This window comes from Rhinolophus sinicus, linkage group LG13 (assembly GCF_036562045.2).
Source record: "Rhinolophus sinicus isolate RSC01 linkage group LG13, ASM3656204v1, whole genome shotgun sequence".
Lineage (NCBI taxonomy): Eukaryota > Metazoa > Chordata > Mammalia > Chiroptera > Rhinolophidae > Rhinolophus > Rhinolophus sinicus.
The window spans coordinates 19047950-19073259 of NC_133762.1; the positions used below are offsets into that span (position 1 = coordinate 19047950).

The window sequence follows — 25310 nt, forward strand, 5'->3', positions numbered from 1 at the left end:
CAAAATTAATGCCAGAGACCCTAACCAAGACAGGAATGGGGTGGGGGGGGGCTGTAGGAGGTGCTGTCACACCCTGTGTTGGTGGGAGAGCCCTGCGGGAGTACTCCGTGGTGGGAATAGCCCATCCTCTCCACTTCCTCTTCCCCTCCGAAAGAACTTCCTTCTTCTTGATCTGAGGGTTTGCACAAGGCTCGCCCCAGCTGCACTTGCGGGATTGCAATCCCTTCCTTCCCTGCCCAATAACTCCTTTTCACTGACGGGATGCCATGCGACTTCTGTTTACAGTGGAGAGTGGGTAGACTCAGCTGTGGCATCTCAGATGGAGCAAGTCCTCCCAAGAGAGCCGCCTGTCCCAGGTGAGTGTGTGAGCATGTGCGGGCTGGCACATTCATGTAAGACGGGTAACGAAGAAGCATGCACGCGTGGAGATGGCCTTGTTTACCCATGGCTACGAAGACGTAATTAGTAATTACTGTCAATAGTTCTAATATCAGCTGCTGCTGTTCATTGAGTGCCTGCCAAAGCCGCAGCCTGTGCTAAAGACTCATGTGTATGGTTTTTACTTGATTAAATTGCCCAGTAAACCTAAGACAGAGAGAGAACGTTACTAATCTCACTTTATATATGAAAGCCAAGGGTCGGTCAGATTATGTATCTGATAAGCCACCATTTTGGAATCTAAACCCAGGTCTGTGACCCCCGTTTTCAGAGCCCTAAAGATGCCTAGGCAGAAATGGGGGGATGTCCTGAGCAGTGAGTACCTTCCCTGCACACACGCTCGTGGGGCTGCTTCCTCCTTCCCACGACATCAGCACTAAGCTGCTGGCCAGCAAGTACAGCACCCAGGGCACCACCACACCTCATCCACTGGCTGTGCCACAGCCAGGACTTGGGGAAGTGACCCCCATGGCGCCTCCAAGCTCCGCACCCACAGAGCCACCCCTCTCCCCCAAGGGGAAGGCGAAGCACAGCCACTGAGTCTAGGAGCCAGTTCCATTTCCCCAGATGATTGAACATCAGAGCAGAAGGGAACTGCCTGAGGCAAGGGTATCTGTCTGTTACACAAAGCACTGTTGTTTGTCAAGATGGTCTCCTGCTTGAAATGATACAAATGAATCAAAACAGCTGCTGCGGTCACTGCTGGGTGGGGGGATTCCTTCCCAGGATCCGGCTATCTGGCTAGTTTGGACCTGCCTTCTCACCCCCACACCAGGAAGGGCTCAGCCAGGCCTCGTGGATGTACAGGCGTGTACATCTGCAACGACCCAAGGCTGTTACACGCCCCTTGCTTCACACCAGCAGGGAAGAGAAAGTGCGGGAAGAATCCTAGGCGTTTGGCTGCCCACCAGCTTCTCAAACCAGCGGTCACGGACCAGTATCTCCCTTGTTACTTGCGCATAAAGCCAGTGTTAACTGGACGGTCTTTTCCTAAAAGCATCCACCTACAAGTCTCCCTCCCAGGAGAAAATGCAGGGTGGAGGGCTAAGACACTAGTAAGATGGGGCAGTCGGATCCTCTGAGTGAAAGAGTCTGACATTTCTTTGGCTTCCGTTTTTCAGATCAACCAGCCTTAGTTCCAGTGAAGACAGAAGAGCTCACAGCGCCTCTGTCTCCTGGTCCGGCCAACCCCAGCCCAGCGGTGCTGCGAGGACGACAGGTACGGCCGGGCCAGTGTCAGAAGCAGCAGGTTTGAGAAACCAGCAGGTCCTGGCTGATTTCCTATGTCGGGGTGACTGTGGTATCATTTTGATCCACAGCCGATCTGTGAGGTTGGTTTTATCATCCGTGGGTCACAGACGAGGCTGTGGGGTTAAGTGACTTGCTCGATAGGACAAAGCTAATAAGATGCAAGGTCCAGGGCTTGTCCGGGCAGGTCAGGGAGCTCAGCCGGCGAGGATGCGGGAGCCAGTTCTGCCTTACTCTACCCAGGCTGTGGCCGAGAGCCAGTGTGGACTGATTTAATTGGTCAGCACAATACATCATCCATGTAGAGGACGTTCACCTGGTGAAAACCGTTCTTCCCCTAAACAAGGTTTCTCAGCCTCCCCTCTGCTGACACTTTGGGCAGATTTTCCTCTGTTATAGGGTGTTTAGCAGCAGCCCTGGGCTCTGCCCACTGGATGCTAGTCTCCCACCCATCTGGGTTGTGACAATTAAAATTGTCTCCAGACCTTGCCAGATGTCCCCTAGGGGCAAAATTGCCCTTAGTTGAGCTAAAACAATTCCGTCGGACAATTTCCTCAGGACTGTTTTTCCTCTTTTGCTCCTCAAATATGAGTGAAGTGTGAAGAAGTAAGGGGGGCATAATAAGTGGGAAAACACGTAGCGGTATTGATGTCATTGTCATAAAACACAAAGTAGCTCCCTCTACCTGGGTTGAAAGGGCTTTGCTCTCCTCCGTGTACACCATCAGTGTCTGGACGCCGTCCTCGGTGTGGGCCGGCCACCTGCGCCTCTTGGCTGCAGGCACAAAATGGCATCGCAGCAGGAGGAAGAGCAGAGTCACTGTGATGAGACAACGGGAAGTGAGTTACACAGCCTCGTCTGCGTCCGAGGGTTCCTCAGGGTCGTGTCCTGTCGACTGAGACTTAGCTGTGACCTGCCCTGGTCACACTGGGCCTCAGGCATCTTCGCACCTGCAGTCTGGCACAGCTGGCCACACAGGCAGATGCTGGGCGACTATTGGTTGAATTGATAGACTAGTCCCACGTGACCAGTAATCCTGTGTTTGCCTGAAAATCCAGCTTCCCCATTAGCCTTCCCCAAGCCCAGGAACCTGGCAAGACGTGTGTGTTGCTGCCCCAGCGTTACTACAAGCACAGGGTTGCAAATCGCTGCTTATTGAGCAGAACCGGCTTTTGCCCGACAGACAGCGTGTTCTGATCAGGTTGGCCACCTGTGATCAGAGTCTGGGACCATCATGAGCCTCGGGGTCATTCTCGAGGCATCCCACTCTGCCATCATCTGCTCTCACCCCAGAGGACTCCATGGCCCTGGCTTACAGTCTGCGGAGAGGAACCACTTTCCCGGAACAGCACCTGCCGACCACTGACCTGCCAGAACTGTGAACACTGCACAGAGAATCGCCAGGACCCCCACGGGGAGCCCGGCTCCTGCGACTGATGACTCCATCCCACATGCGAGTCCACTGGCACACGAACAGACCCTCACGTGGACAGTCTGCTTCTGGGAAAGCCCCTGTTTGTCTCCGATGAAAAGTGGCACCAAGTAATCACCACGTGGGAGGCTCCTCAACATGAAAAGTTCAACTGCCCGACCTGCAAAGGGAGGAGGATCTCACATGCGTTGAATCCCTCACCGTCCAGCTACTCAACAGGTGTTTACTAAACGCCTACCACGTGCCAATGCTCTGTTCGAAAGTAGGCCAACTACTGTTCAGAGGGGACAGTCGCCAAGACCACCCGCACTTCTGACAGCAGCTGCGAGTTCAGGGATTCCCAAGACCTGTCAGCCAAGGGAAGGAGCACGTAGGGCAGAGTCCAGAAAAGTACCCGACGCAGAATTAAACTTCCATTTCTGCTCTCCCGGGGGGTTGGGACAATGTTTCTTCCTGGCATTGAGGAGTGACAACACAGGGAAGCTCACCGAGCCTGGCACCCACAGTTCCCGTCAGGATTTGGTCACGTAAGTGGCTGCTCACATGGCTGATTGATTGATTCCCAGGAGACCCAAAGCCCCCACCCTGAGTCACATTATTCCTGTTGATTGGTACAAGACCCCAGGTAAATACTTCTATCAGAAAGGTCATTCCAAGGGCGTGGAGATCAGCTCCCGGAAGCCAAGGCCCGGCCTTCTGGGGTAACGTGCAGGGCGCTGCTACATGCTCTGGCTCCAGGAACCTTACACGCTGTGTTTATTTGAAAATCTAGCTTCCTTGCTAGGCTTCCTCAATCCCAGGGGCTCACAGTTTCAACTGAAAAACACTACGTTTTATAGACCTATTAACAGAAGCACAAAGGAGAATGTTGCCCGTGGATGCCAGCGGTTCCTCCTGGTAGCAGCACCCCGGTTTTCCTTGGGGGAGCCCACACTCCCATGTGGATCAGAGAGGTTAAGCCCAGACCCCAGGCAGGTCTAGGTGTGTGCTCATTCCAGCCAGTCAGCACCTCCCAACTCCCACCCACCATGATGGGCGGGGCAGGTGGCCCAAGCCATGCAGTGATACAAATCTTGCCAGGTGCTGGGATGGGTTCCAGGGACTCCAGCGCCACCCTGCAGCCCCCAGATGAGATCCTGCCTGAGAATGAAGGAGCCAGAGAAAGGCCGAGCCAAGGTCCAGACAGGCAGCATCGGGATGTCCTTAGAGCATCTCGCCTCAGCCCTCCTGGAACACGGGCTTACCTGGCTTCTTTCTTAGGTACAGAAACTGGTAAACTCCTTTTTTTTGCCTAAGTCTGTTTGAGTCACATCTCTGTCGTTTCAGGCCTTTATCCGGGGCCAGTACAAACACTCACCCTGGTTTTCCCCCAGTTGCCACGTGTCTTGTGCATTTTCTCCGGTGGTGTCCAGTTTAAATGTAAACGGCTCCGAGTAGGGCTCCAGGTCGCCGTCCTCTGCCTCTATGAGGAGGGGCTGGGTCACCGCAGACTCGCAGACCTCCATGTATCGGGAGCGGGGGTGGAGAGTCGGGGCGTTGTCATTGACATCCGACAGGAAAAGCTTCAGTGTCCCTGTCCCGGTCCCTGGGGGCAGACCTGGCAAGGGAATTCCAGGGGGGCAGGGCTGCTTAGCAGTGAAAGAGCCTGCCCCGTGCCCACAAACCCCTGGGAAGGCACTGTCTAGCTCCAAGGAAATGAACCACCACCCAATTGCTGAAACTGTTTCCCTTTCAAAGTCATAAGCTTTGCATACCTGCTTTTTTGAAAAGTCAGAATATCTGGGTAGGGTAAGTTAACAAAATGCCACATCAAAACATTTGCAGAAGCAGGTAGGATGCAGAATCATCTAGTGCATTAAATGTCAGTTATGCCAGGTGTTAAGGGGGTGGGAAGGGAGGGAAATGGGTGTGCTGGGAGGTGAGGATGGAAATATTCTGTATCTGGACTGTCCACACCTGTGACAGGCTGTGATGTGTACAAGCTTTGTAAGGCTTGACCATTGGCGGACACAGCAGTGGGTACACATCCCGCTAGATTATTTCTCCGAGTTCCGGGAAGATGGACCCCACTTTCCTTCCCCTCTGATTAGAAACACAGATTTACTGTGATCCTGGCCAACAGTCTACTGATGACTTCTACAAACAGTGTATCCAGCTACCTATCCCTCGGAACCTGGCTTTGACTTCACATATTTCCTTAAATACAATTATTGAACTTATTTGAAAGTTTTTGTTTGTTGAGCTTCATGTTCTGGCAGGTTTAAAAGTTCAGCCTTGGGAGGTTGTAGAGAAAATGTTGAAACATGATCATCGATCCGCCCACGCTGGGTTGATGACAAGTGCGTCCCATGTGGTCACATTTACGGGAGCTTGCAAGCCCTTCCAAGCACGGGGACGTGAACTAAGTATTTGTCCCACACTGTTGGCTTTGACAGAGAGCGAGAGAGTTGTCTTTGCACAGATGAAAAAGACATTGGGTTTGAATGAGACTTCCTCGTGGGTTTAATTGTCTCTTCTGAGGGACTAGTGCCTCTCTTTCTGTGGCATTGGTCCCTAGTTTGCCAGTACAAGAATTATCACCCAAAGTAATCACCAGTATGGATGCACACTGATAAAGCGGTTTCTATTTTTCCCAGTTGTGCTGACTCACCAGGGTCATTTTCCCGCAGGAAGCAAGAAAACACGCTTTCCACTCCAGTTTTGGGGAAACACTTACCGTCATCAACAGCATGAACGATGATTGTGTAAAAGCTGCCGTTCACATAAGGGGACTCTCGGTCAACTTGCTTCCTGGTGACAACCGCTCCTGAGTGTTCATCTACGGTGACCCAATTCGCAGGATCGTGAACCAGTTTATACCTTAAAGAAGGAAATACGTGCAATTTTAAAAATTACGAAGTTCCGTCAAAAGACAAATTAAAATATATCACAGAAGACACACTTCCTATCAAAGTAATGTGGGAAATTCGGAGAACAGTTAAGTTAGGAGTGTTCATTCGATGGAGGCACAGGGGTGACCGCTGAAGACTCTACTCTTCAAATGTCAAATCGATATTCACTGAGCACTTTGCATCCCGTCCTCGCTGGGCTGAACCTAACTGTCCATCTTAGGGAAAACATTCATCCTGTAAAGGAATCTGTCATCAGTGGCCTATAGATGTCGGTAGCTTAATGTTCAAAGCAACCTGCCCTTGGAACGTAACTGTGAGACTCTGTGCCCTCTGGGGCTCACACGATCCACACACGGATACCCCGTGATTACCCATGGTCTCCATGTCCCCCTCACCTGAGTGCACCTGGTGCCACTTTCAGAGGTGGGCCTGCCCAGCCCTCTGGAATTCCTGAGACCTGTCACTCAGATGGCATCGATGGGACCCATCTTGGGTTGCCAAGTGCAGCTGCCCACCGTAGGACCCACAGAGGAAACTCCTGTTCCCAGAGGCCAAGCACAGAAAAGATGCAGACCCCCCGAAATGCCTGCCTGCTGTTCCCCACGGGGAAAGGGCTAGTGGCAATCCCTCTCAGATATTCCATGCATCGCGAGTTTTAAAGGGACTGCAGCTTTTCCGTGCACAGCTCGACTCAGAAAGCTCCAGAAGTTCCGTGGGAGGGCAGTGGTTTTGTAATGTTCACAAATTGGGTAGAAACTCAGAGTTCATCCCTGGACCGTCTCAAGCCAGCAGACACCTCTCAGCAAGTTGGTGTGTAACCCCACAGAATGGAGAAGGCGGCAAACACAAGCAAACCTAACCTGCTCGCCAGGTCACGTCCCAACTCGGTCACAAAGGACACCCCACGTACACCTTGGCAAAGGCAAGATTGGAGGCCAATGTGAGCAGACTCTTTACTTCTTGGCTTGAGCACAGTGCAGACCGTGACTGAGAACTTCTCTGAGCCCAGCGCCCTCCAGGGCCAAGAAGCCAGCGGTGAAGCAGGTGCAGGCTGTGCCTCGGGTTCCTCAGAGGGGGGCCGTGGACCCCGCATCAGCATCACGCAGGACGTGTGAGAAGTGCAAGTCTCAGCCCCCGCCCCCGCAGGCCCCAGAAACAGGCCCATGGGTGGGCCTGGCACTGTGCATTTTCTCAAGCCCTCTAAGCACTTCTGCTCACTGCCGCCTGACCACCTGCTTCTGAGCCCCTTTATCTGTGCGTCCTCCAGAATAAGCTGGGCAAGAACGGATGGCCATTGCTGGGAAGCGTTTGTGGTCATGGTGTTACTGTGGCCCCAGCACAGAATCATTTCCCTAGTAATTCGCCTTTTAAACTTTTTTAGGACTATCGCTCCATGGTGAATTGGAAATTAAAAGAAACAAAATTGGTCCTTCCCAAAGTATAAGTTGAAAAACATGGTTTTAAGGTGCCCATGGGGGGCCAACCGGTTGCCAGAAATGAGTGAAGCTGGCTGGATGGGGGCTGGGGCCAACTGCTGAGCTCGGCCTCTCGAAGGGCATGACCCCCACTGTGCCCCAGGGGGGTTGGGGGGGTCATGGTCCCACAGAACACAGACCCAGTGAGGCCAAACCTTCCATTTTCCGAGAACATCCAGACCATTCAGGCTGTTCTGCCTAATCTCTTGATTTTTAAATGCTGGCAGCTTTCATTTTCTTCCCCTTTTTTATCATGGTAAAGTACACATGACATAAAATTCACCTTCTTAACTATTGGTAAGTTTATGATTCAGCGATATCATGTACATTCACACTGTTGTGCGACCATCCCCACGGTCCTTCCCCAGAACGCTTCCTCTTGCAGGTCTGAAGCTGTGCCTGTTAAACGGTAGCTCCCATTGTCCCCTCCCCCGGCCCCTGGAAACCACCTCTGTACTTGCTGTCTGTATGATTTTGACTGAGGTAAGCACCTCATAGAAGTAGACTCCTATAGTATTTGTCTTTCTGTGACTGTCATATTTCACTTATCATGTTCTCTTTTCACAAAATGTGGAAGCAATCCACGTGTCCGTCAACAGCTGACTGGATAAGTAAAACGGGGTCCGTCCACGCAATGCAACATCGCTCAGCCTTACAAAGGAAGGGCGTCCCACCATGTGCTCCATTACGGCTAAGCCTTGAGGACGTCATGCTACATGGAATAAGCCCATCACAAAAGAGACGGATGCTGGATGGTTCCACTTACACAAGGGACAGGGAGTCGTCAGACTCAGAGACAGAGGAGACTGTGGTTACGAGGGACTGGGTGGTGGAGAAAGGGGGGCTCTTTTTAATGGGGGCAGAGTTTCAGTTTTACAGGATGAAAAGAGTTCTGGAGATGGATGGTGGTAACGGTCTCACAACAGTGTGAATTTACTTAATGACACTGAACGGCACACTTACAAATGGTCCAAATGAGAAACTTGATGTTATATACATTTTACCACAATTTGAAAAAAGCTGTACTTCTGTTGCCTGGAAGCCAAAGGGCTGCCAGTATACAAGCTTGGGTAAAGAGGGGGCTAGAAATACATAAGGAATTATTCTAGCACAAGAAGAAGATTCTACAAGAGAAATATGCCAAGTGCAAAGGGAAATGAGCAAGTGAATTCCTGGTGGGACTGGAGAAAGTTCCAGAAGGAAGAGGCCTGGGACCTGGGCCACTGGGCATTCTGGGGGCTCCTGGTATTTTCATAACTGAGACAGAGTCAGCCTCCCATCACATCCAACGAGCCTGTTTTCCACCAGGACTTTGCTCAGGTATATGGCTCGTTCTGCTTAAACAACCACCTTAAACGGGTCCTCTTCTCACCGTATCTGGTTGGCGTTTCTGTCTGGATCCGTCGCATTAAAAATTCCCAACTGAATCCCAGGTGTGGCGCCATCAACCGCACTGACGACCAAGGTCTCGGGGTGGAAGACCGGCGGGTCGTTGGCGTTGGTCACCTGCACGCTCACGGTGGCGCTGTCCGCTGGCCTCCTTGGCTTCTGAAGTTCGCCCCCATCGCAGGAGAAAAGCAGCTCCTCGTTTTCCACAGCAATGACAAGGCTTCGTGTAGGGGGACTTTCGTAATCCAAAGGCTGCAAGCCCCAGAGAGAGGATTTCATTAGCACCTGCCAGTGCTGCAGCCAGCGGCAGCTCAGCACAGTTTGTGGCTTCTGAGCGTCATTTATTATTTACATTGTCTTTGATAATGATCAAGAGACAGTCATCAGCTCATTTTCAAATCATTTATGGAGCTCTTGTTGTGTTTTTTTTTTTCTCCCCCTCTCCTGGTTGAAAAGAGCCACCATCCATCAGAGGGTAATGAAAAATGCAACAAAAACCATAACCTCATGAAACATTAATGTGACAACCCTGCTGCAAAAAGAAAAAGAAAAAAAAAACACTCAGGGAACCTGAAGGAAATGTGCATATTAATGATCATAATTATCCAGGGTAGAAAGTGGTCAGTGACTTAAAAGGACTAAAAGGCTGGGGATGTTTGGAAAATTCAGCCCCAGGCATGTAGGGTGCAGGACCCACAGAGCCTGGCTCTTCACAGCCTGTGGGGGCCATTGGCATCACCTGGGAGCTCGTTATCCTGACTGGCAGGAGCGCGGGCTGCACCCACACCTACTCACTGAGGTCTGCCTTTGAACTTGGTCCCCAGGTTGACTTACGTGCACTGCATCAGGGGCACTGGCCCCTGAGAGCGATGAACACGAACGGCACTGGAGTCAGGCTGCCCCAGTCGGAACCCTGCTCCAGCTGTGTGACTTCATGAAAATGACCCAGCCTCTCTGGGCTTTGCTTTTCCTCTCAGTCCAATGCAGGGCCCACTCCCCCTTAGGCAGCAGGCCATGTACCAGGAGCCCGTGATACTTTTACTGGCCTGCACAAATGTTCCAATTTGTTTTAGATTCAGATGGAAAAAAGTGAACTCTTAGGGTTAGGGAAAGTGTTTTAAATATTTTTATCATGTCAGAAAAAAATGACATTTTGGGGCCTATATAAATCTATTAAATCTTGTCTAAAAGAAAGTAAATGTTGAGGTACTTAAAGTCATATCAAAAATAATTTTTAATATTGACGTTAGTTTGGTAGAAGGAAGCACGGAGGCCAAAGGGCCAAGGGCCACTGCAGAATCCATGACAGCCCTGCCTCCTCAGCCGGGGACCCTGGGCTCTCATGACTGTGCATGTCCCGTGCTCAGCATACAGTGGGTACTCAGCTGTGCTGGCCCCTCTGTCATCACCACGGACCTGCGGGATGGGGCCACCTCGCTGGTACCCGTTGTGGATGGCTTTACCTTGATAACATTTAAAATCCCTTCATTGGTCTCAGGGTCAGTCACAATGTCAAAATGTCCCTCTTCATTGCCATCCATTATGTTGAACGTCGCTCTCCAAGCTGGCGTGAATGGCGTGTCGCCGTCTTGGACCGGGAGACGCAGCATGTCCCGGCTGACTCGGCCTTCGGGAACCTGAATTTTATACTGAGAGAGGCAATCACCGAGTCCATGTCATGGAGATAAAGAACCGCAATTGAAAAAGAAAGCAAGCAAGAGAAAGTCAGCCCGTGGCACGACAGCTTGGATATTTCTCTTGCTGTTGAACTTGACCTCAAGGAATTTGAAACTCTGCCTGACACAGCAGAACAAGCATCAATAACAAACATCTCGTCCCTTCTCCTTGTGACTTGGTGCCTACAGCTGAACAACTTTGAAAGCACTCTTCAATCTGACGCAGTGCCCTATTTTTCTAAGAATTTTAAAAATAACACACATCCTAGTTTATGCTGCCTAAAAATCCTAGCTCTTCTCCTAAAATAGAACTCTTGTGGTTACTTAGATTAAGGCGATCATTTTTCTAACACATGCAGATCTTTAAAATAGATGGTTATTTAATACTTTTGGTGACAAGATAATTTCCTTCAATGAGCACATAAAATAACAGGGTTTACTTTTTTAGCCTTACTTTTGAGAGCACAGCTTTTTACCAAGCCAGAAAACTTGGAAACAAGGCTCAAACATATTATTTTTCAGTTATTCTGTACTGTTTGGTGAGGTGCTTTCATTGAAAACATTTCAGCGTTGGATTATACAACTAAAAAAATTTAATGACACTTTAAAAAAATTACTTGTAGCATTTCTTTATGTACCTGATTCTGTTTTAGGTGCTTTGAGCAAGATAGACAAAAATCCCATCCCCGGGACGATGACTGAGTGTGTGTGTGTTCCTTGTGGGGTGTGGGGGGCAGGGGAGGAAGGCCAGGAGAAAGACAGAAATACAATGGACATTTTCCTTTAATAATTTTTTTTAAAAATTGGAAACAGGTCTTGAGTAGTTGTTATCCTCTATCTTAGCAATCTTGGATGTCTTAAATGGTGTAGTATTTCCAAACTAGTCTGAAGAGTGGATTTCAATACATCCTTCAAGCCTGGGGATCCTGTGGCATGTGAACTCCTGCATGGAACCCTGATATACAATATAAGTCAGGTGACCAAGAAGGGCCAGGCCAGAGCCTGCCTGCTTGTCTTCCCTGTTCTGGAGCCCTGGAACACTGTGGGAAAAGCTCAGGTCTAGACTTCTCACGCGGGGGCCATTCTGCCACCAAGAGACATGTGACAATATCCGCAGACATTTTTGGTTGTCCCAACTTGGTGTGGGGGGTACTCCTGGCATCTCATGGGTAGAGGTCAGGGTTGCTAAACATCCTACAAGACAGCGGGCAGCTCCTCCCCACCACAAAGAATTGTCCATGCCCAAATGTCAGTAGTGTGGAAGCTGAGAAACCTGACGTTCAGCGAGCGTGGGTGCTCTAACCTCCCTAGGCCTCAAAGCCCGCATCTGTGAAACAGAAATCGTGACGGACTTCCAACAGGTAAGAGTGAAATCAGACATGGAAAAGATCTGAGCACAGTTTCTGGCACAAAGTAGTGAAGAACGGAAGCTCATGTGACTGTTATCAATTGATTCTATATCAGTATGGTTGACTTCTCGATTCTAACCCAAGTTATTTTGGAGAATGACACGGCTGTAGGGTGATGTAGGGATTCCCTGAGCCTACGACTTAGGGTCAGTTGTGTCAGGGCTTGGAATCTGTGGTAGCCAGGTGACGTACCTCCTTTTGAGGGAATGTGGGCCTATGGTTGTTGCCTTCTTGCACATTGATGTGAACTGTGGCCGTGGAGGACAATGGTGGTTCCCCACAATCTGTCGCTCTGATTAGCAACGTGAACCGAGGAGAAGTCTATGTGGGAAGGAAAAGGAAAGTCAAGCCCCAAATACGGGAAAGGGAAACGTTAATAAAGAAATATTCCATTTTCGCAATTTCAGCAGCAAGTCTAGCCACAGAGGGTTTCTCACTGCAAGTGTAAACCCTCAATCGGGCTCAGACATAGAGAACACATTTCATGTTTAGAAATAATAAAATCCACATAACCTCATAATCTAAGCATCCTGAGAGTCGGATTTCTCCAGTAGTCCGGTCAATCCTGAAGCCACTTTCTTTCAGTAACGGCATTTGAGAAACAAGGGAATAAAGGACTTGAGAATTTGGAGTGTTTTCTTGATCCAAGTCAACTGTTAACATCTGAAAAATAGGTTGACCTGGAAAGAATTTTTTTTAATTGTAAAACAATTGGCCAAAGACAGTCTATCAAACCAGTAGGAGGACAGTTTTCTTTTGCCAAATGGTACTGGGGCACACGCCATAATGGATTAAATATTTAACTATAAAATCATTCTAGAGACACAGTAGACCAAATAAAGATGAATATTTAAATAGTCATAAGGTCAAGAGCACATTTCTACTCACAATTGCAAAAGCAGAAGATTTACAGGACAAAATTGATAGATAGATTTTCAGATGTGTGGCCAAAAAACTATAGACAAAATGAAAGGGAAATGATAAACCAGGAAGTCATATTTGAAATATATATGGCAAACATAGGCATTCTTCATATAGAATGAGGAGGTTAAAATCAAGAAGAAAAATAACAAACACGCTAACAGAAATGGATAAAGAAAAGAACAAGGACCAGATAAATAGAAATGGTCAAGAAACCGATCAAAACATTGAAGTGGTTAAAAATCAAAGATAATACTACCTTGGGCCCTCTTACGTTGGAGGTAGGTGAATAAATTGGAACGCTTAAATTGTGTGTGCGGTTTGAAGCAATTCTACTTCTCTGAATTTATGCTAAGTAAATAATACTTAAATGGGACACAGATTTAGCTCAGATATGCCCATTGAAGCATATTTGTGAAAATAACAAAAAGTGGCAACAAAACACAAATGTCCAACAATAAATTAGCGAAATACCTTAGAGCACATTCATAAAATAAGACACTATTGGATTCTGGGGAATACTATTAGATTACAAACAGTGAAAGTGCGTTTTTCAAAAAGAAAATCCATAAATATACACATGTAAAACAGCACACCCATATATTTGTCAGTATTTAATATACATATGCATTTTGTACTGATAAAGATTAAAAATGGATATGGACATACAAATATGCCTTTGAAATTATAAAAATCTGTGAATATATACCCATAGAAATATAACAGGGAGTGTATATATGCACATAAAATGCCAAGAAAAATACTGAAAGAATATAAAAACAGGTACTTATCTGTGATCGTGGTAAAGGTGCTTTATATTTCAGTCTTTTCTTGGAAATTGTCCAAAGTTTCTAAAGACTGTTTTGCACAGTAAATAACCCTTTTTATTACTAAAATAGATGCACATTCTAAAAGAAGTGATTTGGTTTTAAAGACTCACAGAATTTTTGGCTCAGAGACTTTAGGCGTCTTCCTGTTGCCATTGTACGGATGGGAAATGCACGGAGATACTCACAGCTCACCACCCTGCTCTGCCTTTTTCCCTCATTGCATTTGGCTTTATCTTAATTGGCACCGACGTATCAGCTCTTCCAATGGAAACAATCCCACATGGCTGTAATGTTGCCAGTGCACTGTGAGGCTCCAAGACCCCTAGCCTTTGTCTCTACTCCAGGGCCTGCGACCTTTGAGATGTGGTCAGGACCCGTCTCCCTGACCACGCCCCCCCCCCACCACTAGGACCCCCATCCCCACCAGTGTGGCAGCAGGAGAACCTTTACAGAACAGCGGGCAGAAGCCCACGGCACACACCTGCGGTGTGATTCTCTTGCACATGGATGCTGAATTCCTCCTTTGGGAACTGGGGTGCGTGGTCATTCATATCACGGACCTTGATGTGGAAGATCAAGGATTTATCCACGATTTTTCCTGCTGTGCGATCCACAACATCCAAATAAACCTAGGAAGCAGAGACCTGTGTTAACATGCAGAAGCACTTCCCGGTGAAACTCATCCAATGACAGCCGAGGCACTGTGCGTTCTGCGTGGTCTTCTCCCCCAGCCTGGAGGTGCCTTAGGTCGGGGGCCAGGTCACTGTCGCGTGCCCTGTGACCCCCGGGACTGAGCACACTGCAGGCACGGACCAGGCGCTCAGCAAACATTCATAGAACAAACCAGTGCACTGACTAGAAACCCACAGAATGTGCACCACCAAGAGGGACCCTGGTGTAAACTGTGGGCTTGAGTCAATGTACAATACTGGCTCCTCAGGTATACCAGCTGTACCACACTGACGGGAGATGCTAATGACGGGACGGGGTCAGGAAAATTGGGGGGGTGGAACTCTGTATATTCCACTCTATTCTTCTGTAAACCTAAAATGGCTCTAAAAAGAATAGAGGCAGTTCATTTTTTAAGTTCCTACTTGTAAAATAAAAACTGGGCAACCATATATACTGGGGTGCCAAAAAAAAGTATACACATGACTTGTATTCATCTTTTGTTACCGGTATATATTGAGTATTACAATGTTAATATAGTTTTTTTATTTCTTAAAAAGTGTATACATCTTTTGGCACCCCAGTATATATATATATATTTAAAAGTAAGTCTCATCTGGCTTGCTGCTGACGCTCATTGCTCGGGAGAAATGTGCTTTTATTTGTCGAAGGCTGAAAAGACTGTGGGAAGGAGTCAGCAGTCAGGCACAGGCTCAGTTACAGGAAAAGGGGCAGGAAAGGGGATGAAATGTTGCACCCAGACGTTCTCAAGGCAGACGGCCCTTGACGGTGGGACCACTGGTTTCTCAGGTGTCACCTGGCTGCCAGGTACAGAGACACTGAGGAAGCACAGGGTTTATTCTAGAAAGTTCAGGGAGGCCCAGGAGGACTCAGGGGAACTGGGCTGAGCCCTCACGGACATCAGTTCCTTCCTTGCTTGCAGAACCTCTAGTTGGAGGCACCTTGTCACCCCACCCTATGCCATGGAGGTTCCGTGGGTCTCGAGCCCTCAACTTGGAGGCAGAGGAGCCCAGGTTCATGTCCAGTTAGACGTAGACTTGACTGTGCTATCAGCCAGTTCTTCACCACTTCCCTCTGGGGCCACACAGAGCCCAGAGCAGGCAGCTTCAGCAGGCGGGTGTCTCAGGCCCTGGCCGGCTCCAGGCAGCATCTGTACTCTTTAGTCCCCTCCTGTCCGTCACTGCACATGCCTCCCTGCAAACTTGCTGCTCACCCACCTGCATCCCACACAGTGTGCCCCCTCGGGGTCCTAACATGCTGACCTGGGCCCTCCAGTCTACTCGGGTTCAGCTGTCTCCTCTCTCCCTACAATACGAAGGATGCTGCAACGTGACTGCTACCGCCTGGTCTGCTTTGGGGTCCTAACATACACTCTTACATTTTTATGCAAATTGGCTTTCTCACACCCATTCCTGCACGCGCTTCCATCATTTGTGAGTGTGCTGGCAGCTCTTTGGTCCTAGTCAGCCTGGCTTCTGGCTCTAAAACTCGGCCAACTGTAATCCCCCCACTGGAAAATAAGAACCACATATTTGTTTTATGTTTATTATTTCAGATTCCATGTATTATCCTAAAAGCTACATCTGAGACCTTTACTTCTATAAGATGCCCAAGAGGCATAAGTGCTATTCATTCTTTGGCAAGATGTTCAGACTTTCTGGGGAACCCAGAGTCACAATGGAGACAGGAAATGTCATGAGTGTTTTCTGCTCTCGGAAAGGGTTTAGCTTTTGTTATCGCCTTAAGGCCTCTGTCCTTGGATAAACGATCCGTAGTATACGGACATGATGGAGTGGCACGTGTGGGTTCGAAATTCCACATGCCAGATCCACACTCTTAGACACAAATGAGCATATGGAAACATCTTAACTGCCAAACACACAGTACAAATCACTTGTATGCACAGGCTGTAAGTGTGCAAAGAGGACAGTGTCGGGATAAAGAGCAACAAAAAGTTATTTCGAGGAACATGAAAGGGTGGATTTCCTTGAGTGTATTTGTATCCTATGAAATTGAGTGTGTTCTGATATAAACAGGTGAGATCCTTACACAGAAAACAGACCTGTCCCTTTCCCAATCTGCCTTAAGTCTTACAGCAGTTCTCAGCTGCTGCTACTGCTTCTCATGGCTCATGGGGTTCCCAAGAGGCTGGCCTCCCCACCCACCTCCTAAACTCGAGATTTTCAGTGTTTGGTCTCATGCTACTGACTCCTCGACCATCCTCGAGCAAAGCAGTGCTTCTAGGAATGTCTTTTTACCACTACATTCAGTTTACTTAATTTTTAATAGCACCTCTTTATGGACCGCCAGAAACCAATGGTAAACATTCCTGTACCTAAGCAGAGGGTTAAACTCCAGTGCTTGGAGTTTAACAGGTTAAACTCCTGTCAAATTGTGCTCGTCCCACTTTTCGTGGCAGGTCATCTTCCTCCCCGGCCTGTTTCCTGTCCTCCTAACCACAGAGCTTACCTCTGTGTGCTCGTTTCCTATGCGGCTCTAACAAAGTACTGCAAACCGGTGGCTTACGACAAACATATGTTCTTTCACAGTCTGGAGGGTAGAGCCCAAACCAAGGTGTCAGCAGGGTTGGGTCCTCTGGAGGCTCTGAGGAAAAATGTGTTCCAGGCAGCTCGCCTACCTTGTGGTGGTTGCCAGCCATCCTTGGTGCTCCCTGGTTTATAGACACAGTCTCTGTGCCCAGGTTTACATGGCATTCTCCCCTGCGTCTTTCTCTGTATCCAAATTTCCCTCATCTCATAAGGACACCAGTCACTGGATTAGAACCCACCTAATCCAGTATAATCTCATCTTAATTTGAGTAGGTCTGCGAAGACTCTATATCCAGATAAACGCACATTCACAGGTAGCAGGAGTTAGGACTTGAGCACATCGTTTTGGAAGACACCATGCAACCCAGAGCACCCCAGAAGGCAGAGACTACACGCTGCTGCGCTCATTCATTCATTCATCGACCCTCCTGCTCTTGACGCTGGGTCATGGCAGTGAAAAAGACAGGCTCTCCTCCCTCTTAGAAGTTACACTCTAATGGGGCAGTTTGACCATCAACAGAGACTCAGCACGGAAGTACAATTTCAGGTAATGGAAAGTACTGGGGAGAAAGTAAACCAGAATAATGGGACCGAGAGCCATGGGTGGGATGGGGGCACGCCTCAGAATTCCCACCTTGTATCTTCTCCCATGGAAATACACAGTCAAGTAAGGGGCCCAACTACCAAATAAGCACAGAAATCAATGTGAAAGGACTGCTGTGGTTGATGCTTTGGGCGGTGGAAAATGGATTTGATCTAGCCAGAGAGGTCACACAGCGCCTTGAAATCGATGGGACAGGAGCCATGGGATGCCATGTACATCACCCACACATTTCCCCGTTTTGCTCTAAACAGTCCCTGGGACCTATCTGCGACTGACTGCCGAGCTTTTCCATCTAGACGTCAAGTTTCAGAAAACATTGTGAATGGCCAACCCTTAAGACTTCATTAGAGGTGTTAAAAGCAAACAAACAGTGACAACCAAAAAGCCCACTAGACGTTTTGTTCATCCTTGCACAGGTCTTGTGTCCTGTGGATGCCCAGGGCCGGTAACACCAGCGTCGCTGGGCAGCCTGTTAGCATCCAGAGGCTCAGGCTGTACCCCCTCCTACCGAAACAGGACGTGCATTTTAACAAGATCCCTAGGCAACCTGTTTGCTCATTAGAGATCGAAGCTGTCCCAGACCCCCCTGTGACAACTCTGTATACCTTCCTTCTACCAGCCAGGCAGAGTCTGTGGAGAAGGCAAGGATTTGTGTGGATAGAAACCTGGAGAGATCTCTGCATGTCTTTTGGAGTTTGGGGAGAATTTCTGCCTGTTTAAAAATTAGAGATTCAGAGCCTATCTGTGAGTTAAGGGAATATATTATGTGTACAAATATTTTGAGGTCACTGAAGAAAAGTTCCCTAAATTCTCTCAGATGTTAACACCTTCCCACCCTGAAGGAGGTAATACCCAGCCAAGCAGGCCTGAGGCCCAGGCCCACTTTCAGCAGAAGTCGAAACAACTAACACTTGACTTCCTAAGAACCTCCTATAAGTTCAGGCTGGTAACCCCCATATGGCTTGGGGCATTTTTCTTTATAATTTCCTTTCCTGTTTTAGAACATGAATTTCAATTTCATAGTAGACCATGGTTTGGGGATGATGAAATCATAAACACTTGGAGTCACCCTAAGACACTCACCAGGTTGCAGTTCCTAATTCCTCAGTTATTAGGCAACCCAGGGGGTCTGTTGGTGCTGCTCTCCATAGATTTCAACTGTGACTCATTAAAAGATTAATTAGCCCATTTTATAAATGTTCTGTAGCTCTGTGCCCAAACACTTTCAGATACCCCGGTCTTGCTGGGATACTGGTCTTTAGTGGAAGGTGTGTTCACATCGATTGCAGAAATCATTACAGAACCAAAATCCAGACTCCAAAGGAAGATTACAAAAGACGTCTGCAACCCATGCACATTCTAAAGCTTGCCATCATGGCACACAGCTTACCGAATACCATATTCCTGCAAGAGCTTTACAGTAAGTCCCAGCTTAGAATATATCAAATTTTAGGTACCATAAAAGATGGCGTTTTCTCTCGATCAACAGGGCGGTGCACATATATTTTTCCATTCTCATGATCTTCTATAGAAAATAAACCAATCTCTGGGTATTCATCTACACCAGGTCCACTGATGAAATACATTAATGACACGTTTTGAGACATATGATTGAACAGCTGGAAGGAGAAAAAAACAAAGATGAGGATGAGAAAAAAGCACTATGCACATCCAAGATCAAGGCTCAGATTCAAAGGCGTTTTGGAAGAACCAGACTCAGCAATTACACGCCTGAGGATTTAGCCTAAAGAAATAGATGGATATACAAAGATGCAGGAACAGGGAATACGGTGGCAAGTTGGCTTTTAATGGTGAAAATGAGAAACAACATAAGTGTCTACCCACATGGAACGAGTCGTGTAACCGTACCCCGTCACCTAGAACGGGACTTGGCAGCTTTTCAGGGTGTGTGTGAACTGCCGTAAAAACAGGTATGACACGTGGGGAAGCAGGCGAGGCGACCTGCAGGGCAGTGTGCATCGTGTAGTCCCGTTCTGCTAACAGACTCACATCAGTAAATGGAGGGAAGTGTCTGCAGGAATATGTACTGACTGTTCATACAGGGTATCCTTCCGTCCAGGTCGAGAGGCGTGAGGCACACGGCAAACCTTCAGAAAGCTGAGTGAGCCAGTTTGCTGTGTGGCTTCTGGCCCTCACTTACTGGACCTGTGAAACAGCCCTGTGATGCCAACACTCTCATAGGTGCCATTGGTGGGGAGCAGGTCGGGGTTCCCACGTGGGAAGGGTGTGCTACATCTGGAATTCGAACCCGTGGAGTCCCCCTGACGCGGGGAGTTTATACTTCTAACCACTGAGCTTTGAAGACTTCCTGTAGATGTTTTCTTTCTAATAGTAGGCATATACTATTTTTATAAACATGGCAAAAATATGTATGGTGTTTCAGTGTTTTCTAAGAATCAGAGAACGTCAGAGCTGTTGGGGACTCAGTACATAATTCAAAGACCCATTGGGGTCAGGAAGGGAACAAAAAGGAACCGCATGGTCAGGTGTAAAACTTCCGGCATTGCAACATCACCGAGTGTCTTCTCTGGTGCTTCGGCTGGTACTCAGCGTCCGAGCGAGGGAGACAGTGGGACGTCCGGGGTAACCCAGGCCCCACCTCTTCATTGCTGTGTGAGAATGCAGGCTCCGTGTGGTCAGAGCTTCCAATTTTTAAAAAGCCTCCAGAAGTGTAGAATTATAATAAATCTCTTCATTTCCATTTTTAATTGTAAAACACACATAACATTCGATTTACCTTTTTAACCATATGTAAGCGTGCAGGTCCGTGGCATTAAGTTCATTCTGGTTGTTGTGCGACCATCACCACCCTCCGTCTCAGAACACTTTCCATCTTGTAAAACGGAAACTCTGTACCATTTAAACATTGACTCCCCAGGACGTCATCCCCACCCCACCCCTGGCACCCACTGTTTCACTTTCTTTTTTATTTTACTCTCCCTTTTGCCCCCACCCCTAGCCTCCAGTAACTACAATCTCCTTATTTTTGAATAATGAATTTTTAAAAAATGACTGCATGGGCCAAATAAAAGAGGGCTGCAGACTGGAAATAGCCATCGTGTTGCCACAGGTGATTCTGATTCTCTCGGTGACACTCGCCTGGAGAAGTGACTTGCCCAACGTCAGGACGCGAGCCCCAGCCCAGGGCCTCTCCCACCGCTTCACTCCCTGGCCTCACCAGCACGCAGCCTGTCAAGACTTAGCCCTCTCCGGAGGGGCCGTGCCCAGTCAGAGAGGATGACGGGGGCCGTGCCTTAAGTGTAGCTGCCTTACCTCCCCAACAAGCTTGGGGAAGGGTCCTGAGTCTTCCTCCTCCAGTTCCATGGTGGTGATAATCCATCGTCTCTTGGATCGCCGCAGAGGCCGGTGGCTCTCTCCCTGCAAATGATGGTGACAGTGATGAGAAGGAGGTGGGTGGTGATGCTTGCGGGCACTGGGCTAGCCCTTGGGAGGAATTCTCTTTCTCATCCTCACAACAGCCTTCAATGCTGAGAAATTCCAAGTGCCTGTTCTCGTAATAACTCTGGTAATTTCTGCACGGAGGGGCATGTGCCACCCAATGGTTTTACATGGTTCATGAAGTAATTTTAGGGGCTGTGCAGACATAGCATTAAGGAGCATTACTTATTATGTGCTTACGCCTGTCCCGTGGTAGACATGCAAATAGCTGTTGAATGAATGAGAGAGTTATTCCCTCTCTATGTCTCTGTCTTTCTGAAATCATTGATGAGAACATCTCCATTCAGTGCTGATAGGTCTGTAATGCCTCTCTGTCTGCCAATCTCCCTTGTAACAGAGGCAGAAAGAGACAGACTCAGACATTGGGCTCAGAGATTTGTCAGGCAAGAGAATATAGACAGACGTTAACACGGTGGCTTTGTCTGTATTCTATTTATATATGTACTGTACAGTTGCCGTCTATTACAATTGAACCTGGTTCGTAGCCACATTCATTTCTATCCAGAAAAATGTACATTTAAAAGAAATAATAACTTAGTTAGAAAGTGAGTTTATCACAAGAACAACAGGGAGGAAATGGTCCTCAGGGGGCATGAGGATGGTGGTTGGTTTGCTGCCCCACACCCACACACTGGAAATATTAAGTCCACTGTATTTTTATTCCGTAAAGGAGAAAATGGCGTGTATAAACCTCTGGGCTGATATTTGATGCTCGCAGATTGCTCATCCTGTAATTAGACATCAAAGCACCATCTGCAGTTCTCGGGCAGTCCCTCAAGATTCTAAACGCCCACATCTAGTTACTAATTCATTTCCTGCCAACCAAACATCGACAGGGCACTAAAAAACGTGGAATTGCAATCCAGTGTCTAAGCAAAGCGAAGTCTCACTTGGTTTATTCAGAAACTGACTTCCAAACCCACCTGTGTTTGATTAGTAAGATCATCATTTTCTTGTTGGAAGCTGTTGATCATGTTGACCTTAAAAATAAAAATGACATGAATTAGTGGGGAATATACTTGTCAGAATCAGGTAGAAAGTGCCTGAAGTCACACAGACCTTCCAGAACTCGAGTGGAAAAAAGAATGTCTGCATTTTGTTTGATAAATATAATTTCTTGTTCTTCATGCCTCCGTTCATCCTGTTTCCCCGAAAATAAGACCAGGTCTTATATTAATTTTTGCTCCAAAAGACGTATTAGGGTTTATGTTCAGGGGATGTCATCCCGAAAAATCATGCTAGGGCTTATTTTCTGGTTAGGTCTTATTTTCGGGGAAACATGGTAACTACCACTTCTCTTTTGTAACTACAGAACTGACAAAGGAATTCTGACCTGGCGTTACCAGTGGTGGGGCATTTAAAACCATAACATTCTACTGTTACATTAATTAACAAAGCAGGACAGCAAGCTGTCTATTCAGGACAAGCAGAGACAGTGCCACTCTTCAAACTAAATGGAACTTTTAAAAATAGGGTTATTTTTCATAAAATGGGTATTTATATTAACACGTAATGGGTTTATTATTGTTATATTTAATGAATTGAGAAACAGGTTTAAAATTTCCCCATCTAAAATAAAGTACCAGTAAATATAGCCCTCATAAGCAAAAGCTCTCTGGATTCTCAATAAAGTTTTCTCCCCCATCACATTATAGAAACATTATGTAAACCTTTTAAAAGGTGTCCTCTTTGGACTAACTGCTTAAAATTGGCAGGGATGGGAAATATAATAAGGGCACTTACAAAATTATTTCAGCCATTATACTCGTAAGTTTCTAGTCTTTTTGCATCACCCAGACAAGTGAATTTCCAAGGTGTGCATACACAGAGGGGAAATCACACACACACACACACACACACACGCACGTGCAGACACGCACACACAACAACGTGGAATTTCAGGCGTCTCCTGCAAAGTGTCGTCGTTCACCATTTCAAACCTTTTCTTCAGCAGCCTAGCCAGCTCCTATGTAACTACCGCTGTGCCATTTATGTGCTATCACAGCAAAATAAACTTCCAGCGCTTTCGTGTTGAAAGGACCCTCAAAGACACCCTGTCTCACACCTTCATTTACCGAAGGAGAAACTGAGGCTGGAGAGGAGATGAAACCCCAGTGCCGTCCTCACCTTTGCAGTCCACCAGCTCTGTTGTTCTGGAATGAGGCAGTTGAGTGAATTAATCAGGCAGAGCATAAATGCTAACATTTTATTAAGATAACTAGATTCAGAATTTTCCAGATTAAAAAAGCAGCAGCAATAACAATACTATAGCTGGAAAAACAGAAAGACACAGACATATGGACACACCGGCTCAGCTGTTACTGTGCCAAGCCCTTCCGTGCGTTTCCTCATTTACTTTCACAAGCTCCAGGACAGGTTAGTACAAATCCAAGCTCCCTTTTCAGGGGAAGAAATGAGGCTTAACAAAGTTAAGTTAAAACCCTAATGCCTGGGTCACACCGCAGATCAGCTCAATCTGAACCTCTGGGGGTGGCATCCAGATATTGGGACTTTTCCAGCTCCCGGGAAGAGTCCAACTTACGACAGTGTGAGAACCAAGGTCAGGTAGTTAGCCGAGAGCCTCAGCCAGAAGTGGACCAGCCTGGGTTAGGATGCTAAGCAGCCCAATCGGGGCGCACAGCCTTCACCCTTACCACGCACTGCCTCCTGGCCTGGGGGGCGTTACAGGGGACAACTCGACAGCAATGTAACAGCCCCAGGACTCTCCCTCCCAACTGTACAAAGCTGCTCACCACCAACAAACATGTGCAGTGTTAACTCCATCCACTAAGTACGAATGGAACAAGCCCTGATTTCTCTAATCTTGATTCCACTGTCTGTATTTTCATTTCAGCAGTTGCAACTGGTGGGCTGTGTGTGTGGGTGGGTGGATGGGGGAGGTTTTCATCCATCCCCATTGGTTTGCTCAAATTGTCTTGACAGTGTTATAAAAGGGACAACAGGCCCAAAATGGAGTCACATGTGCTCCACCCCACATCTCCAAACCAAGGCTTAATACCTAACTTAATTATGGTTTCAACCTCACCCAGAAATGGAACCTTGAACCAATCAGTCTGGAATGAGCTGCTTAGCAGTAGTGAGGTCATCTGCCTGGTAGACCCCCTGACCCCCGCCATCCCCTAAGGGAAGGTGACCTTGCCAGTGTAACTTCCTTGTCCCGCCCCCTTCTGCCTAGAAAGCCTTTCATCTGTCCAGCTCCTCTAGGCTTCTTTCTGTCTGCGAGATGGGAGGTTGCCCGATTCATGGATTGCTGAATAAAGCCAACAAGACTTTTATAATTTACTGAGTTGAATTTTGTTTTTTAACAGATTTGGTGGCAGTGGTAGGATCTGAAGGAAACTTCTGATGGCTTCAGGGACAAGAAACACAGGCGCTAGTATCCCTGATCCCTTTGAGTTCTCTGTCTTTCTCGCCACTTCCGAGTGCTGTGGGTAAGTTCCTCTCGGTAATGGCTCCACTCCCTTTGTGTGGGCTCCCAGTCTAGTTGGCTTTCCAGTCCTGGATTCACGGGTCAGTCTGGACTGACAGAAGGCCCTGACAGAGTGCCAGTCCTCAGCCCTTGGTTAGCTCCCAGTCAGGGCTTCGTGGGTCAGCCTGAGCTGGGAGATGGTCCCACCAGAACCCTAGTCCCTAGCCCTTGGTTCACCCAAAGTCCCCATTTGTTGGGGTCTGCTGGTTCAGTCCGCAGCTCCATGTTGGGAACTGCTGGTGGCGTGTACCGAAGGCCATCCCTTGGCCGGTCGCAGTGACGTCTCTCTGACCACTGCTGGTGTGTTGATGCAGTGTGCACATATGGTAAAGGCTATTGCTAATGGGAATCACATAGGCTCAAAGGCAAAAGTTGGTCGGCACCGCTCAAGCACATAGAAGCTCTTAGAGCGTTCATCGCTTAACGCTAAGACTCTGAGTTGGGATAAGTTGGTCACACAACGAGTTAGACTGACACAGATCACACACCGACCACAAGAAAATGTTCATGCCATGAGGTATATTCATTCAGATATTGGGACTTTTCCCAATGTCTTCCCTCACACAGTCCCCAGCCCAGCGACACATCCCTCTTAGGTGTTAAATTGGCTACAAGAAACCCAAGCTGAGCTAAAATGGAATGCTTACGTTCCAAAGAGTGGAGTATGCCACCATCAGGCGCCTATACTTATTTTAACTATGGTCCCAGAAGCTACAAACAAACACCTACAAAAATGGCAAAATCTTTCTAAAGACAGCCTAGAATTACAATGGCCATTACAAGGAATG

General features: G+C 47.7%; 1 protein-coding gene and 1 long non-coding RNA gene across 2 annotated transcripts in view; one reads left to right on the forward strand and one right to left on the reverse strand.

Moving 5' to 3' along the window:
- CDH26 (cadherin 26) overlaps nucleotides 1-25310 on the reverse strand; it is a 38989-nt gene that overhangs the window by 6031 nt on the left and 7648 nt on the right. The window contains exons 2-13 of the mRNA XM_074317674.1: nucleotides 21956-22012; nucleotides 20847-20951; nucleotides 19010-19171; nucleotides 14191-14338; nucleotides 12472-12638; nucleotides 12151-12279; nucleotides 10337-10522; nucleotides 8857-9125; nucleotides 5835-5977; nucleotides 4476-4715; nucleotides 3054-3278; nucleotides 2372-2505 (exon numbers count right to left, since the gene is read on the reverse strand). Coding sequence (XP_074173775.1) covers nucleotides 2372-2505; nucleotides 3054-3278; nucleotides 4476-4715; nucleotides 5835-5977; nucleotides 8857-9125; nucleotides 10337-10522; nucleotides 12151-12279; nucleotides 12472-12638; nucleotides 14191-14338; nucleotides 19010-19171; nucleotides 20847-20951; nucleotides 21956-22012 — 1965 coding nt within the window. The remainder of the gene's footprint in view (nucleotides 1-2371; nucleotides 2506-3053; nucleotides 3279-4475; nucleotides 4716-5834; nucleotides 5978-8856; nucleotides 9126-10336; nucleotides 10523-12150; nucleotides 12280-12471; nucleotides 12639-14190; nucleotides 14339-19009; nucleotides 19172-20846; nucleotides 20952-21955; nucleotides 22013-25310) is intronic.
- On the forward strand, nucleotides 217-24448 carry LOC141568197 (uncharacterized). Its single transcript, XR_012491243.1, has 3 exons — nucleotides 217-356; nucleotides 1560-1657; nucleotides 24362-24448. It is a non-coding gene; the product is annotated as an uncharacterized LOC141568197 (long non-coding RNA).